Below are 13,399 nucleotides of genomic sequence, written 5' to 3' on the forward strand. Positions count from 1 at the left end.
CAATTTGCACAAACTATGTGCCTGCCTGTGTAAGAGGGCCAAGGCCATCCAGCCAGTGATGCCTCTCTGCCTGGCACAGGAGCAGAAAGCTCTGTGTGTCGGCAATAGACAGCAAGCATAGGTGCAGCGTACTGAACCACAGGCACTGCTGCAGTAAGTGTGCTGTGGTTTGAGACTACCACATGTGTTTTCTTGGGAACTACTGCACAGTTGGCAGGTGATACATCTTGCCTGGTGTTGTATCTGATTGGTGTTTGCCAAAGAGCATTAAACATGTTAGCGTTGCCAAGCAGGTATGGTTTCAAAGCTGACAAAAAACTTACCCTCTGGGGAGGGTAGGTATTAATACCTGAAAATTTATGCACTGGGGCTTGTGAGATGCTTGCTCTTCTGGTGAGCGAATCCAGCTGGAGAAAAGCTTGGTACATCAAGACTGGTTTTGCTCCACTGAAATCTTTGGCTGCCCCTGTCCCGTGGTGCTTTCTGTTCGTCTGAGCTGCTGGTAGGACTCAGAACTGCTTAGCTGCAAAGTCTCTTTTGGGGATGCGTTTCTCTGTTTCTCCCATGAGTGTATGGAAACTGGCTATTGCTGCCTCTGCTGATCAGTTCACAGTGAAATTGTCACTGAACACAAGGAATCACTGGTGTGACCATGCTGGTTACAGGAGCTGCAGCAGGAGATCTGCTGCAAGAGGTGCTGTCTTAAACATCAGAGAATGCAAACAAGCTGCTATTGTAGGCTGTAGTTATAAATATCAGGCTATTATGGAGGCCGTTTTAATGAACGAAATGACTTGCCACTATTCATGCTGATTGTCGCGTGGGTTTTTGTTTGTTACCCCATTAAGAGGTAAAAAAAGCGACTAGCTTCTTTGTGTCCTTTAGAGTGGCTTTCTCGTGTCAGTCAGTACTGCAGCATTGGGGCTTTAGAGGTGATGGGGCAGAGATTATTCTTACAAACAATGCTCTTCTCTAGTTTGAAATGAAAAATCAGAACTGATAAAGAGTCTCTGGCTCCTTTTCAGTGTACCATAAAATCTAAACTTCAGCCTTGTCTTCAAGTTATTTGAAGGTATTTATGGGCTTCAGGATATTTGAAAGAATTTATTGGCTTCAGGGTATTTGGAGGTATTTTATGAGGATGATGGTATGTTTTTATCGCTGTCTGTGGGTGAGAATCTGTCTAATTCCACTGTGTGCGATGCCAGCAGATCACTTATATTTTGCTTGCCAGAAGAGTGGCCCTTTGGGTTGGTTAATGAGTCTGTGCTGAGTGCTGCCCTGTGCTTTCTTGAGGATGGAGTGGCAGCTATGCTCAATACTGGTGTTTTCTTCTTACAGGTGTGATCCTTGCCCCTCCTCCCCAGCCTGGTGCCATGGCTGACATGATTTTTGGCAGTGGGACGGGCCAGTGGGTGTGCCCCAACGACCGGCAGCTGGCACTGCGTGCCAAGTGAGTCCTCACCACCCTCCTCTCCTTCCAGCCTCACCTCTGGCCTGTATGGTTTCCTGGTATCTGTGTGTAGCACGGGGCCACTGGCCTCATCCACAGCCCAGCTGGGAGGCTGGAATTTGCCTGTCACACAGACCCCTCTGTACCCTGGAAGTGTGCTGCTTGGGTGGGACAGGAGCCTGCTAATCTAAGGCTTGGTGCTTGGCAGCTGCTTGGTGCTGCCAGCCTGCAGTGGAGTTTGCAGCGGGGCTGATGTGTGGTCTAGGGTGTAGTGGAAGTCCATCCCTCCCACCAGTTCTCCCCTAAGTGAGAGTAAGGGCTTGGAGTCAGGCTCATATCTCTGCAGCACCCTAAATATAATTGATAACATCCCCCAGCTGCCAGCATTCTTTTGTTTTAGGAACTTGTCATTTGATCTTATTTTCCTCTGAAGTTAAATTACTGCATAACCTGAAGACAAAAGGGATGGAGATGAGTCAAGCACTAGAGTTACATTTGTTTCTTGGGTGCTTTCATTCTGTGGCAGCCAGTACTGTGCCGTGGCCACCTCTGCCCTTGTCTGAACCTCTGGGGTCCGCCTGCTGTAGAGTGTTAAAAAACAGGAGGTCACCCTGTATCTGAGGGGACTGTCTGACTGTGAACAGTGCACACCACTGCCACTTCCCCAGCCTTCACCTGAAAGCCTCATTAAGACAGCTGTGTCTGATAGTGCCCTGCATTCTGCTAGCAGCTGTGACTTTATCCAGTGACCTCTAAACCCCTACTGAATGGTAATTAATTGAGCTGTGAAAGCTCCTGCCTGTCCCCAAGTGAGCTAAGGAGAAATGTCAGCTGCTGTATGTGAGGCATAGAGGGAAGTGGCTTGCTGAAGTCCTTTTGTGGGCCTGGATTAGACCAAAGGAGGAAGTTGCCAAGTTTTATATTTCCAAGTGTGCCTGGTCATTTGTGTGTTTGAACTGAGTACCTTAGAAACGTGTGATCTGGAGGGAGAAGGGTGCAGGTAATCCCTGTGTTCGGGAGTCTGCTGTTGGCATTTCTGGTGTCTGGCATCAGCATGCACCTCTGCAATAGTACTCCCAGGATAGCCAGCCCTAGGTGTACTAGTTTCCTTTATTGGCAGCGCCAAACGGGAGTGAGAACATGGAGTGGTAAATTACAGACTGGAGCAGAAAGGGCAGGGAGAGACAGTGCAGCACTCGGTGATGTGGTGATCTGGTCAGTGAGAAGAGACTCCTGCTTTGGCCTGTGAGGCAGGGCAGGGGTTTTGTGCTTTCCTTTCACAGCTTAATTCTTCTCTCCCCCCCCTCCCACAGGCTCCAGACGGGCTGGTCAGTGCACACGTTCCAGACTGAGAAGCAGAGGAAGATGCAGGCTCTGAGCCCACAGGAACTTGAAGTCATTCTAGAAGTCATCCGCAAGGCGGAGAAATTGGACATAATAGAGCAGCAGCGCATCGGGTACAGTCACGTTCATTTGTCCCCTTCCCTCAGAAGGAAAGGTCAGCACAGACAGAGGAGTGGCTCTCCCAGCTGCCTGAGCTCAGCCTCCATCAGTCAGAGCGTGCCTTAGATCAGTTATTTTCCCCTCCCATGTTGCTTGTTTGGAGGTGATGAACATTTGGAAGGCTGTGATGTTTTTCTTTTCTCCATGTGTCAGGCCTTTCTCATGCCTTCTTTGAGCCTTGCTGTGGTTGCAGCCACTGACACAGTCCCTGGAAATACAGCCTGTGCTCTCAGGCAGCTGCCCCAGTGGCTCTGGAAGAGGCTGGGGAAGATGCCGAGCTGTGCAGCTGCACCCACTGCTAGTGGACGGCATGGCTCAGAAACCACTGCTGGCAGCACAGTTAGGTTTTCCCTTGTCTGCGGCAGCCCCCTGGGACTTTGCCTGGAGCAGTGAATGAGTTCATTTTCTAGTTGGCTGAGGCCTCTGGAAGGGGTTTGCTAGCTTGGGTTATTTAATTTACGGGCATCATTTTGCTGCTGCAGATTTCCATTTGCTTTCAGTCCCGTTGGAGGTCTGGCCTCAGCTGTTTCTGTGGTCATCCTACAGTGCCTGACTTTAAAGCTGGAGAGTTTGGCAGACCTGCAGCATTTCCCAGCAATGTTTCATGTTCATAAGGCAGGAAACCCCGGTGGCTCCCAGCCTGTGTCCAGCAGGCCTAGCTTCCTGCCCCTGCGCTTTGCTCTGTCCCTGTGCAGTGCACGTTAGGGAGTGCTAGCAAGAACTGACGGTGATGTTTGTGTGATATATGGGAGATCCCAGCAGCCCCAGAAGCAACCAGTGACCCCGAGGGGCTGATCGTTCCTGTGCGGTTGTTGGTGTAGCTGCAGAAAGTGAGACCCTTGCTGTTCCTGTGCCGAAGCATTCTTTGAAATGCCTTTGTTAACTCCTGGGACTTCTCTTGTGCTGAAGTCAAGGATCACAGATTCGGTAATGATGGCTCAGCCTGGCTGTGCTGTCTGACCTCATCACCGTAGGCAGTACCTCTTTCAAACAGACCTTGCCTTCCTCTCAGTATGGGACTTGGTTGATGGGACATTAGTGCTAATGAGAACGGGGTTGCATGGGCAGTAGGATTGCGTTTCTTCCCTGAGCCGCATGCACACACATGGCTGCAGCTGGTCGCTGCCTCTGATAAATGGCCTGGCTGTTATAGTCTCCTTCTACAAATGGATGCCTGAAGATTGCCAGGCAGTGATCTCATGACAGCAGCCTTGCTCTGCATGCTCTCCACATCCTGCATTTTAATTGCTTATCCTGCCTTCCTTCCCTTTCGTAGTCCTGCTGCTGCGGACATTGTGCATACATACGTGATATGTGTTTCCTGTCTTCCAAGCGGGCTGTTGAACAAAGCAGGGAGTAGTTACTGGCATTCCTGTACTGCTGCTGGGCTCATTTTGGTCTGATGGCTTCAGTCTGGACCTTCCTGCTTCTAATGGGATGTGGGCAGGTCATGTGCCTGAAGTGCTGCTTTCAGGGAGTATATGTAAAAATGGAGCAGGGCTTGGCAGGTCTAACTCCTCTGCCCTTTCCTGGTGCTGTCTGACTTGCCCTGATTCGAGTGCTAAGGCTTTTCCTGCTCTACAGGCAGGAAATCATTGTGCTGAGACTGTGGCCCCAGTGACACAACATGCTCCTGAAGGGTGTAGGATCAAGCCCTTCTTGTGAGCTGTCTGCCTTACACCCACTAGTTGAGTCAGGCCTCTCAGTGGTGTTTGTAGTTTTGATTATTCTGGGCTTGGTGAGCATCCCCTGGGTTTGTATCCCTTGAAGACCAAGAACCATCTGACAGGAGACAATGAGTGCAGAGACTGAAGTGAAGGTACATATGGTCCCAGCAAGGGGCACAAAACTGAACAGAAGTAAAGGTAGGTTGGGTTTGGAGCACACTTCTGCACATTTTCAGCATGCCTCAATACTGTGTGCTTCAGTTTCCAAGGTGAGTGCTGTGACCTCTGCTCTGCCTCTTCCCCTGCAGGTGCCTGGTGGAGCGGCTGGAGAACATGAGAAAGAACGCGATGGGGAATGGCCTCTCCCAGTGTCTGCTCTGCGGTGAACTGCTCGGGCTACTGGGTAGCACATCAGTATTTTGTCAGGATTGCAAAAAGGTGAGTTTGGTCACACAGGTTCCTGCTGGTTCCTGGTAGCAGACCTGTCTAGGAAAGGCTGCCAGGCCTCTTGGAACTTAAATAGCTCTGCAGACTTAACTTACCTTAGCCCCTCTTGTCTAGGTCGGTGCTGTCAGATCATTAGGTTTTCTCTCACATACTGGTTATCTTATTCCTCAGGATCCTAAAGTGCCTGAACTTCACTTAGTACTGAGATGGGGTGCATCAGCCCCCTCTGGATCTCCCACTTCAGGTTTACAGAGTAGGAGAAGGGGCAGAAATGCACAGCCATCAGAGACAATTCATTAAAAAGTCTCTGTTTTACTATTGTTTACTGCAAGGTCTGTCTTTAGACCTTCCAGTAACACCTCTCTTCAGAGGACTCAAGTCTGTCTTCAAGTTCCAAACCAGTGTAAGTTTTCCAACTGGTACAGAAATTAGCCTATGCATCAGTGACTGCCTCTGTGTGTGTGGTGTTGGCAGGACTGCATGGGTGCTGTTTGAAAGGCAGCATCAGTTTTCGGGGAGGCTGCTGGTTCTGCCAGTGCCCTGGGGGGCGATTGTTTCTTGTCTAGATTCTGCAGCCAAGGGGTTAATCTCTATTGCTGTGGAAATGATGATCTCCAAGGCAACCACTTTATCCTCCCTCTGCTGGGAGGCTGTTTTTCCTTCACTTGAAGCCCATCTTTCCCTGGGGAGACACCTCTGTAAGTGACTGCCACAGTGTGTTGCCTGGGGAGAGGTGAGGCTACCTGCTGGGAGCAGGAGTGTTCCTGACTTGGTGGTGGTGGAGCAGAAGGGAGCAGCTTGTGCTGACTATGTCACTGGTGGGTACTAGATCCAAGGACACACTTGCTGATGTCACCCACCTTGTTGCTGAGGAGATGTCCCATGGAGCCTACAGGACCCCACTGAGTAAAACCTGTTCCTTTACTGCGGAGTGGTGCACCTCTGTGGTTAAGCAGCCATGCAGGCCATGATGGAGAACCTTTTGTGCTGGCATTGCTGGAGTTTGTGAGATGCAGTTCTCATGCAGTGCAGGCCACCAGGCTGAGCCTGCACTGGTCCACAGTTGGCTACAGCACTGCTGAGCTTTGAGCTCGTTTAAGAGAGGGAGGGAAAGTGTGTGCCCCTTGCAGTCAGAACCGAGGTCCCAGTGTGCCTCTACATGTGCTCAATGGGCAGGGAGCTGCTTTGAGCTGTGCTGGCTTTGTTGTTGAGTGAGTTTCTCCACTGGATCGAATTTGCAGAAGTAGCTTGACTGAAGCAGGGGTTATGCAGAAGATTGCTTGTAAGGCAGCGACTGGGAAAGAAAACACAAATCTTTGAACCCCTGGGTCCTAAGCTAGGGAGAAGGTAGCTTTTTAGGAAGGAATGGGGAAGGAAGCAGGGTGAGGTATTGGGAAGTGAAAGGTCTGGTTTGAATGGGAGCTACAGGGCAGCTCTCTGGGAGAGGAGCGCGGGCTTTGCCCACATGCGCCTGTGGAGAATAATGGGGCTGGATGGCAGACAGGAGACGGCTAGCTGTTTCCTGCATTTCAAGCATGCAGAACAACAGGATGTGCTGTGTTCTTGTCTTTTTCCCTTGGCAATTCTGCTTTCACCTTGTCCAAAGCCAGCTAGGTCAAATTGCCACAGTGCTTTTTAACCTCCTTCCTGTGAGCCCCATACACTAATGGGGAGGCAAAAGCTGATTCAGACACTTCCCTGCCCTGTCCATTTGCAGTTATAGGTAGTAACCCCGAAGCTATTGGGGTGGCATGAGCCCTAGGGTCCAGGAAGGCTGTGACCAGCAAACTCCAGAGAAGGGCTGGTTTGTTTATTTGTTTAAACGTTTATTCCCTTTTTGTCTGGAGTCTGTTGGGCAGTTCAGGAGCATTCATATCCAGGTTGATTTAAGGTGAGGCCCTACTTTTCCAGTGTGCATTTTGCAGCACTTTTAGCGTGTGCAGGCTTAGGACAATGCTGACTGGGTGCCCTGGGCTTCTCCCCTTGCTGCCTTTTAATGTTGTGGGGTGAACTCAGGGAGCAGTCAACCTTTTGGCAGAGCACACAGAATGGACCGTTACTTGTTCCCTTTCATCCGGGGATATCCATCACTTGTGCAGTGCTGTATGCAGTAAGCAATGACTTGTCAGGGAATTAGGGATTTTTAAAGTTCATATTTTTCTTGCTAACATTGCTCTGTAACCATCTCACTGCAGCCTGTTTAATTCAGGAGTTATTAAAAGTGTGTTTTTATTTATATATTTATTTATACTTTATATATATATTTATATCTAAAATAAAAAAGTTATTAAAACAGGAGTAGTTGTAATGATGCATCTGAAACGTAGCAAAGAACTTAGCTTCAGCAAGTCCTTTCTGCTGAATAGAGGTTCTGTATTTCTTGTATCCTGATGGATTTTCTTAAGTGCCACTTTCTGTTTTATAAAGAATGTTTTTAATATTTTTATTAGCATAGAAATAAATGCATTATGGCAAGACAAAGATGTATGCAAATCCAGATGTGTTAGCAACAGCAGGAGTTAGGCAAAGCATAATATGTATTTACAATGTGGAGGGTATCAGTATTACGTATAAAAGGTGAAGTAGAAGTAGGAAAGTGCTTTATCTTGTATTTAATGAGGAATGGGGCTGAGTTTAATGTCCTTGATTTTTATGTCATCTTTTGAGGGGTTGTGAGTGATGCTCAATTTTCCAGTTGGCCTGCAGAGAAGGGGAGGAGGAAGGTCCTGAGTTTTATTGAAACTTTCAAAATTTATGTCTAGGAATAAAATCACTTGGAATCTTCCACTAGAGGGAGTGTTTGAATGTGCTATATGCGTGGGGACTGGGATCTTTGAGGGTATTTAAGACTTGAGTTGCTCCCTCAGATTTTGGGGTGAGGGAGGGAGAATTTGGGGTAGTTCAGGTGGTATCTGCTAACTGCATCTGCAGTTCCCCTTCGCTTGGGTAGCACCATGTTGAGTACTGATGTACCAGACCCAATAGGTTGTTCCTTATTTCTCTGGGAGGATGAGGGTGAGGACAGGAACAGATAGATGGAGAGGAGTACCAGCCTCTTTGGGGCTGCTGATGCCGCCTCCTGCTCTCTGTGCAGCATGAGTCAGGGACAGACCTGCCTCTGGACAGCACTAACCAAAGTAGTTGGGTGTGTTTATTCATGCAATGAAACCATTGCCTCAGGTACCATTGTTCTGCTGCTCTCCTCCCCTTCCAGCCATGGGCACTGAGGGCTAAGTGAGCCACAGACCTTCGTTCCTGGACACAGACCTCCTGGCTCAGAGGAGGAGCAGCCTGGTTAGGGGGATATGTAAAACCTTATCTGGGGAGATTAAATTCACATGTCTCTCTAAGCAAGGTTTTGCTCTCCAGGGCCCTCTTGTGAGTAGCTTTTGCTCTGTGAGGATCAAAGAATTCATGCAATTTCTCATTCAAGCTGTAAGCCAAGCCTGATATACATCAGCTTCATTATATAATATTAGGTGATTCAGGTTGTAAATGGCTTGTAATGCCAGCGGAGACATGAAAGTTCCCTTGTGCAGCAATAGAGGCTGTGCGGTGCTATCAAGTATTCTGCTCCGGAAACGTGCATGTAGGCATGGTTGTGCCTGCTGCCTAAGGAGCCACAAATCAATAGCTGTGAGTGCATGCTGAAATGGAGGGGAGGCCATGGGGTTTAAGACTATGTATGTGAGGGAAAGGAGGAGAGGATTTCCAGTCTTGCACAAACTCATGCTTGTTTTGTACTTGGCTACAGCTGCTTTCCATGGCACAGTGATTGGGTTTTAGGATTTAGAGGAATAAAAAAAAACGCTCTGGAAATATGCCTGTTGGTTTTGGGGTTTGATTGCCCTGTCTGGTTCTCTTCTTGCCCTGGAGTCAAGGATGTGTTGTAGATCTGTCTTTGTCTCATGTCCGTATAGGCCTGCAGCAGCTTCCTGTGATCAGTGGTCCTCCAGGATAAATAAGAAAATTGTGCCATGTTTAGGTTTTTAAGGAAAGCAAAATAGAACTGTTGGGACAGATGCTTCTCAACCTTCTCTTTTCCAAGGGCTGTATGGCTGTGAGGAGTTGCTAATGCCATCTATTTTTTTCTTTCCTTTTTTTTTCTCTCCCCTTGTTTCAGAAAGTTTGCACCAAGTGTGGAATAGAAACCTTTGGAGCCCAGAAACGTCCTCTTTGGCTGTGCAAGATCTGCAGTGAACAGAGAGAGGTAAAATACAACTATGGAGAGATGGGGCTCAGCAGCATGCATCTACCTGCCCCAAGCCTGTGCTGAGTGCGGGTGGGCTTTTCTCTGTGCCTGAGCACTTGGAGGGGAGCCTGGGGGTGAGGTTTGGGAGGCTTGGCTAGAAGCCAGGCAGGCTCAATGAATACACACAGCAGTGGCAACTTTGGTTTATGAGGGGGCGGAGGGAAAAAAAAACACAAAAGCCCTTGCAACCTCTATGGCTTTGTGGCATTTCTCTAGCTATGGTCATAAAGAGACTGGTACCTTCAGCTACTGTGCTCCTTCCCTCCTAGCTCTTTGGCAAATAAACCTGGCTAACATTGGTTCTTTAATACAGCTGGAGGGATCTAGAGCATAGCTGCAATATTTGTCCCTCTAAAAATAACTAGGATTGCAGCTTTTAAGTCTGTTTTCCTCCCTGCCTGCAAAATCCTATAACTTGCCAGTGTGTAAGACTTCTAATGCAGGTCTCTAAATTTTTATGTCCTTCATCCTTGACTTTACACTGCAAAAAGTGATGGCCTGCCTCAGTTCTTGTCTGCCAGCTAGCATCCACCAACATCCGGGCTCACTGCTCCACAGTGAAGTCAATGAATTTGTTCTGTGATTACAGAAGGATTTTCTCTTGTTCCCATCAATTTATTTTGGGCTTTTGCTTGTGGTCCTTGAACATCAATCCAGTGCAGCTATTTCTGACCACTGCAACCAACTGTGAAACCTGGGTGCTCTGCTAAATCAGTTTTTGAAGTGTAGTGAGAACATTTGTGCAGGCTTTTGAGATGCTGAATTTTTTTTATGTTAGTTGTGGAAACTTAGCATTGCTTAGATTTTACGTAGGAGGGGGTTATTTGTGTGGGAGCACTTGCAAAGTTCATGTTCAGGTAAGATGAGGTGTACATGGATGCTGCTGGTCTTTTAATATTTGAGCAGCAGTGTGGGTGTGGATAGGGCTGGAAGAGAGCATTACAGCTCCTTGGATATTGCTAGTAAAGTGATACGCTGAATCATCCAGATGTTTTGAATTCCAGATGGAGGTACCAAAATGGAGAGTGAGGCAGGTCAAGGTATTTTCTGTGTTCTGCAGGGAGACGGGTGTGGGACTAAAATTTACTTTATTTCTTTTATTTCGGTATTTTTCCCCCTCATCTCATACTGTATAATTGTAAGGGTTTTTTTCCTGCTGCTTATAAAGAGGAACTGTGGTCACTGGACAGAGAAGAATATTAACCTGTCCAGTAAGTGTTACGTGTGGCCAGTATATGAGGGTACGGTAACCTTCAGAGTTCTCTCTCTCTGTGAAACCTGAGATACGGCCAAAGTGCTTCCCTAATGAAAATGGATGGAACTTTCCTTCTTAGACTAACTAAAAAATAGCCTTATGTTACCTCCCAACCCTAAGCCTCATTTTTGTTTTGATTCTCTTCAAGGTCAGTTCAAGCCTGTGTCCTTTCTTGTTTGCAGTGGTGCTGGTACCCTGACCAGAAGGCTGGAAGGGTCATAGCGTGGACATGCAGCCAGTCTGTCTTCCCACATGCTCAGCTCTTTTGGGGGAAGGCAGGGAAGCATTGAGAGTTAGCAGAAGCTTTGAGCCATGTCAGCTAGGGCAAGGAAGTTGAGGCAATATCAGAATAAATGCCTGGAAAGCGGCTTTGATCATGTCTTCCCTAAGTGTGTGAGAAAGAGATGAGACTCTTAGGCCTCAGGCTGATGACTGGTATAGTGCAATGCTTGAAGCTGGTTCAGCTGTTGTGATATTACAGGGCATGCACTAAATTGCCAGGTTTCTTTTAAGGGCTTGTGTTCACAACTAGTTCCTTGTTACTGTCTGTTTCTGTGATCTGGATCTGTCTTGTCTTGCCATCTGCTCTGGACCAAACCCATTTGGCCATGTTCCTTGCTGAAGGTTATATTTGCTGTCAATGAGTGCAGATGGATGTCTGCTCTTTGGGATCAGATATTCTCATTTCTGTCTAACCTCTGAATTCCCTGCATGGTGAGTAGGTATCAGCCCCCTTTTATTTCCTGGGATCCAGGCAGGGAGCTTCAGGAATGCACTGAAGCACTTTGAGTTGTGCAATGCAGTAACAAGTCAGTATCACCCTTCTCTTCCCTTCTCACTGTTCAGTGTGACTGAGCAAGGTTCTCCTTTAGTCCATGCCAATGAAACACATGCTTAAAGTAGGCTTGTCCCAGGCCACAGAGCTCTGGCAACACCTTCCAAGTTGTTGGGCCCCTAAACTTGGCCAGCTCTAGTGGGCGAGTTGTTTGATGTTGGTCCAGAGTGCTGCCCCCCAGCAGGTGTTTCCAAGCTGGGTGATTCCCTCCACATCAGTGCGTTGAATGCCATCTGATTTTCTGAGCCACCGCTCAAGCTATTTGGGCGTGATATTTATGAAGCTCTCAACTCTGTTAGTGAGAGACTGTCAGGCAGTGAAGGGAGAAAGGGAGGTCATTTGGAAACCTGGATGGACTAAGTGATGTTGGCTAGAGTTAATAAGTGTCATCTGGCTGGAACAGGAGCCTAGGACTGTAATTGTCCCCTTTAGCCTCTGCCACGTGCTGAGTGAGCACGTGAGTCTTGTGGCTCACCAGGATCTCCAGCCAGGATAGTGTGGTTGGACATTCCTATATACTAGCTAACAGCTACAGTGTGCAGCTTTATTCATACATGCTAAAGCTTTCATCCCTCTATCTTCCTTGTCATTATTTATCCCTATAGGCTTGATTTAAAGTAGCATAAATGTAGTGGCATGTAGTTGTCTCTCCCTTTTGCTCTATGGGCAGAATCTGTGCTGGCTTCAGTTACAATTAAATCATCAGTATGCCTGGGTGAAAATGAAGACCAAAGTAACAAGCTATCATTTACACCAGTTTTTCAGTTGGAGTCGAATGCTTGGTGTCCATAGACCCCTTTGGGAATCCTGGCCTCAGCTATTCAGAAATGTTCTTTGCTGCTTTCTGTTTCCTTGAAAACCTCCACTGGGAAGGCTGTGCTGCATAGCAATGAGGAACAAGTTGCTCTGACACTGTCTTATTTCTGGAGTGGAGGTGATTAATGGATTCTGCCTGCTGCTTGTGTCCCAGTCATCCAGAAGCAAAACAGAGTGTTTGGCAGCACTCAAGCTGCCAAGCATGATGTGTACAGGCAGAGTGAGGGTCTCCAAGGTGCCAGAGAGGTGCTGGGAGGAACGTACTGTGTTATAACACGGCTGGGACCTGACAGAGCCTGGATGTTCCTACTGGCAAAGAGGACATCCCCAAGGACCCCTACATCATAAGTGCATCTCTTCATCCTGCAATAAGATAGACCTCACCTGCTTCAGGCCAGAACTGGCTTGTTGGAAGTACCACTTGTCCTAGCTGTTTGCCAAGGCATCTGAAACCCTGTTTCTGTTCTTCAAGGATTTTGTGGATGTTTTTCTTTGCAATGTCTTCTGAGGGCAGTGGAATTAAACCAAGTGTGGATCATGTTTATTGTTCCTGCAAGCAAGCGTTGAAGCAAATTTGGTCAAGCTTTCATACACTTTGGAGGGCAAGAATATCCCTTCCTTCTGCCCTCTTCCATGTGCTGCGTTGCCTTTCTTGGCTTTGTGTCTTGCATTGCCTTTATGGAGAGTGAATGTGGAGGGCTGATCCTCCTTGGGGCAGTCCTATTTCTGCATGTGTATGAAATCCCGTGGCATGATCAGGGTGCTGATGTCTACTGCAGCAGACATTGGCACAGGTTTGCAGTGAGCCTGTTTGCTAACTTGGCCGTGAAGCAGTGATGCACTGATGCACCCACAGAAATAACAGTGCAGAAAGGGAGCAAGTCCTCCAGCAAAATGGGCTTATTGCAGCAGCTGTCAGAGGAGCAAAACTTGCCTGGGAGGAGCTGTGGTGGGCATGTATACAGCTGGAATGATTCCCTGCTGCCAGGCCTCTGGCAGAGCACGTGAGCTTTGATAGCTTGGGCAGCAATGCCCATGTTGAATTAGTCGAGTGTAGCTGAAGTCCCCCTGTCGCCTCCTGGCTTGAAAGGGAAATGGGACCTGCTGTGTTTTGTCAAATCCCTGCCTAGTTTAACTCTCTGCATAGCCTTGTTTTGAGTGATACCACCAG

The 13,399-nt window shown here is 47.9% G+C and overlaps 1 protein-coding gene across 2 annotated transcripts in view; it reads left to right on the forward strand.

Moving 5' to 3' along the window:
* Positions 1–13,399, forward strand: part of RPH3AL (rabphilin 3A like (without C2 domains)) — a 51,651-nt gene that overhangs the window by 6,718 nt on the left and 31,534 nt on the right. For both annotated transcript variants that reach the window (XM_055796914.1, XM_005233661.3), the window contains exons 2-5: positions 1,342–1,453; positions 2,767–2,910; positions 4,932–5,061; positions 9,194–9,280. In XM_055796914.1, the coding sequence (XP_055652889.1) occupies positions 1,377–1,453; positions 2,767–2,910; positions 4,932–5,061; positions 9,194–9,280 (438 nt within the window). In that variant the 5' untranslated portion in view covers positions 1,342–1,376. The remainder of the gene's footprint in view (positions 1–1,341; positions 1,454–2,766; positions 2,911–4,931; positions 5,062–9,193; positions 9,281–13,399) is intronic.

Source organism: Falco peregrinus, chromosome 2, assembly GCF_023634155.1.
Source record: "Falco peregrinus isolate bFalPer1 chromosome 2, bFalPer1.pri, whole genome shotgun sequence".
Classification (NCBI taxonomy): domain Eukaryota; kingdom Metazoa; phylum Chordata; class Aves; order Falconiformes; family Falconidae; genus Falco; species Falco peregrinus.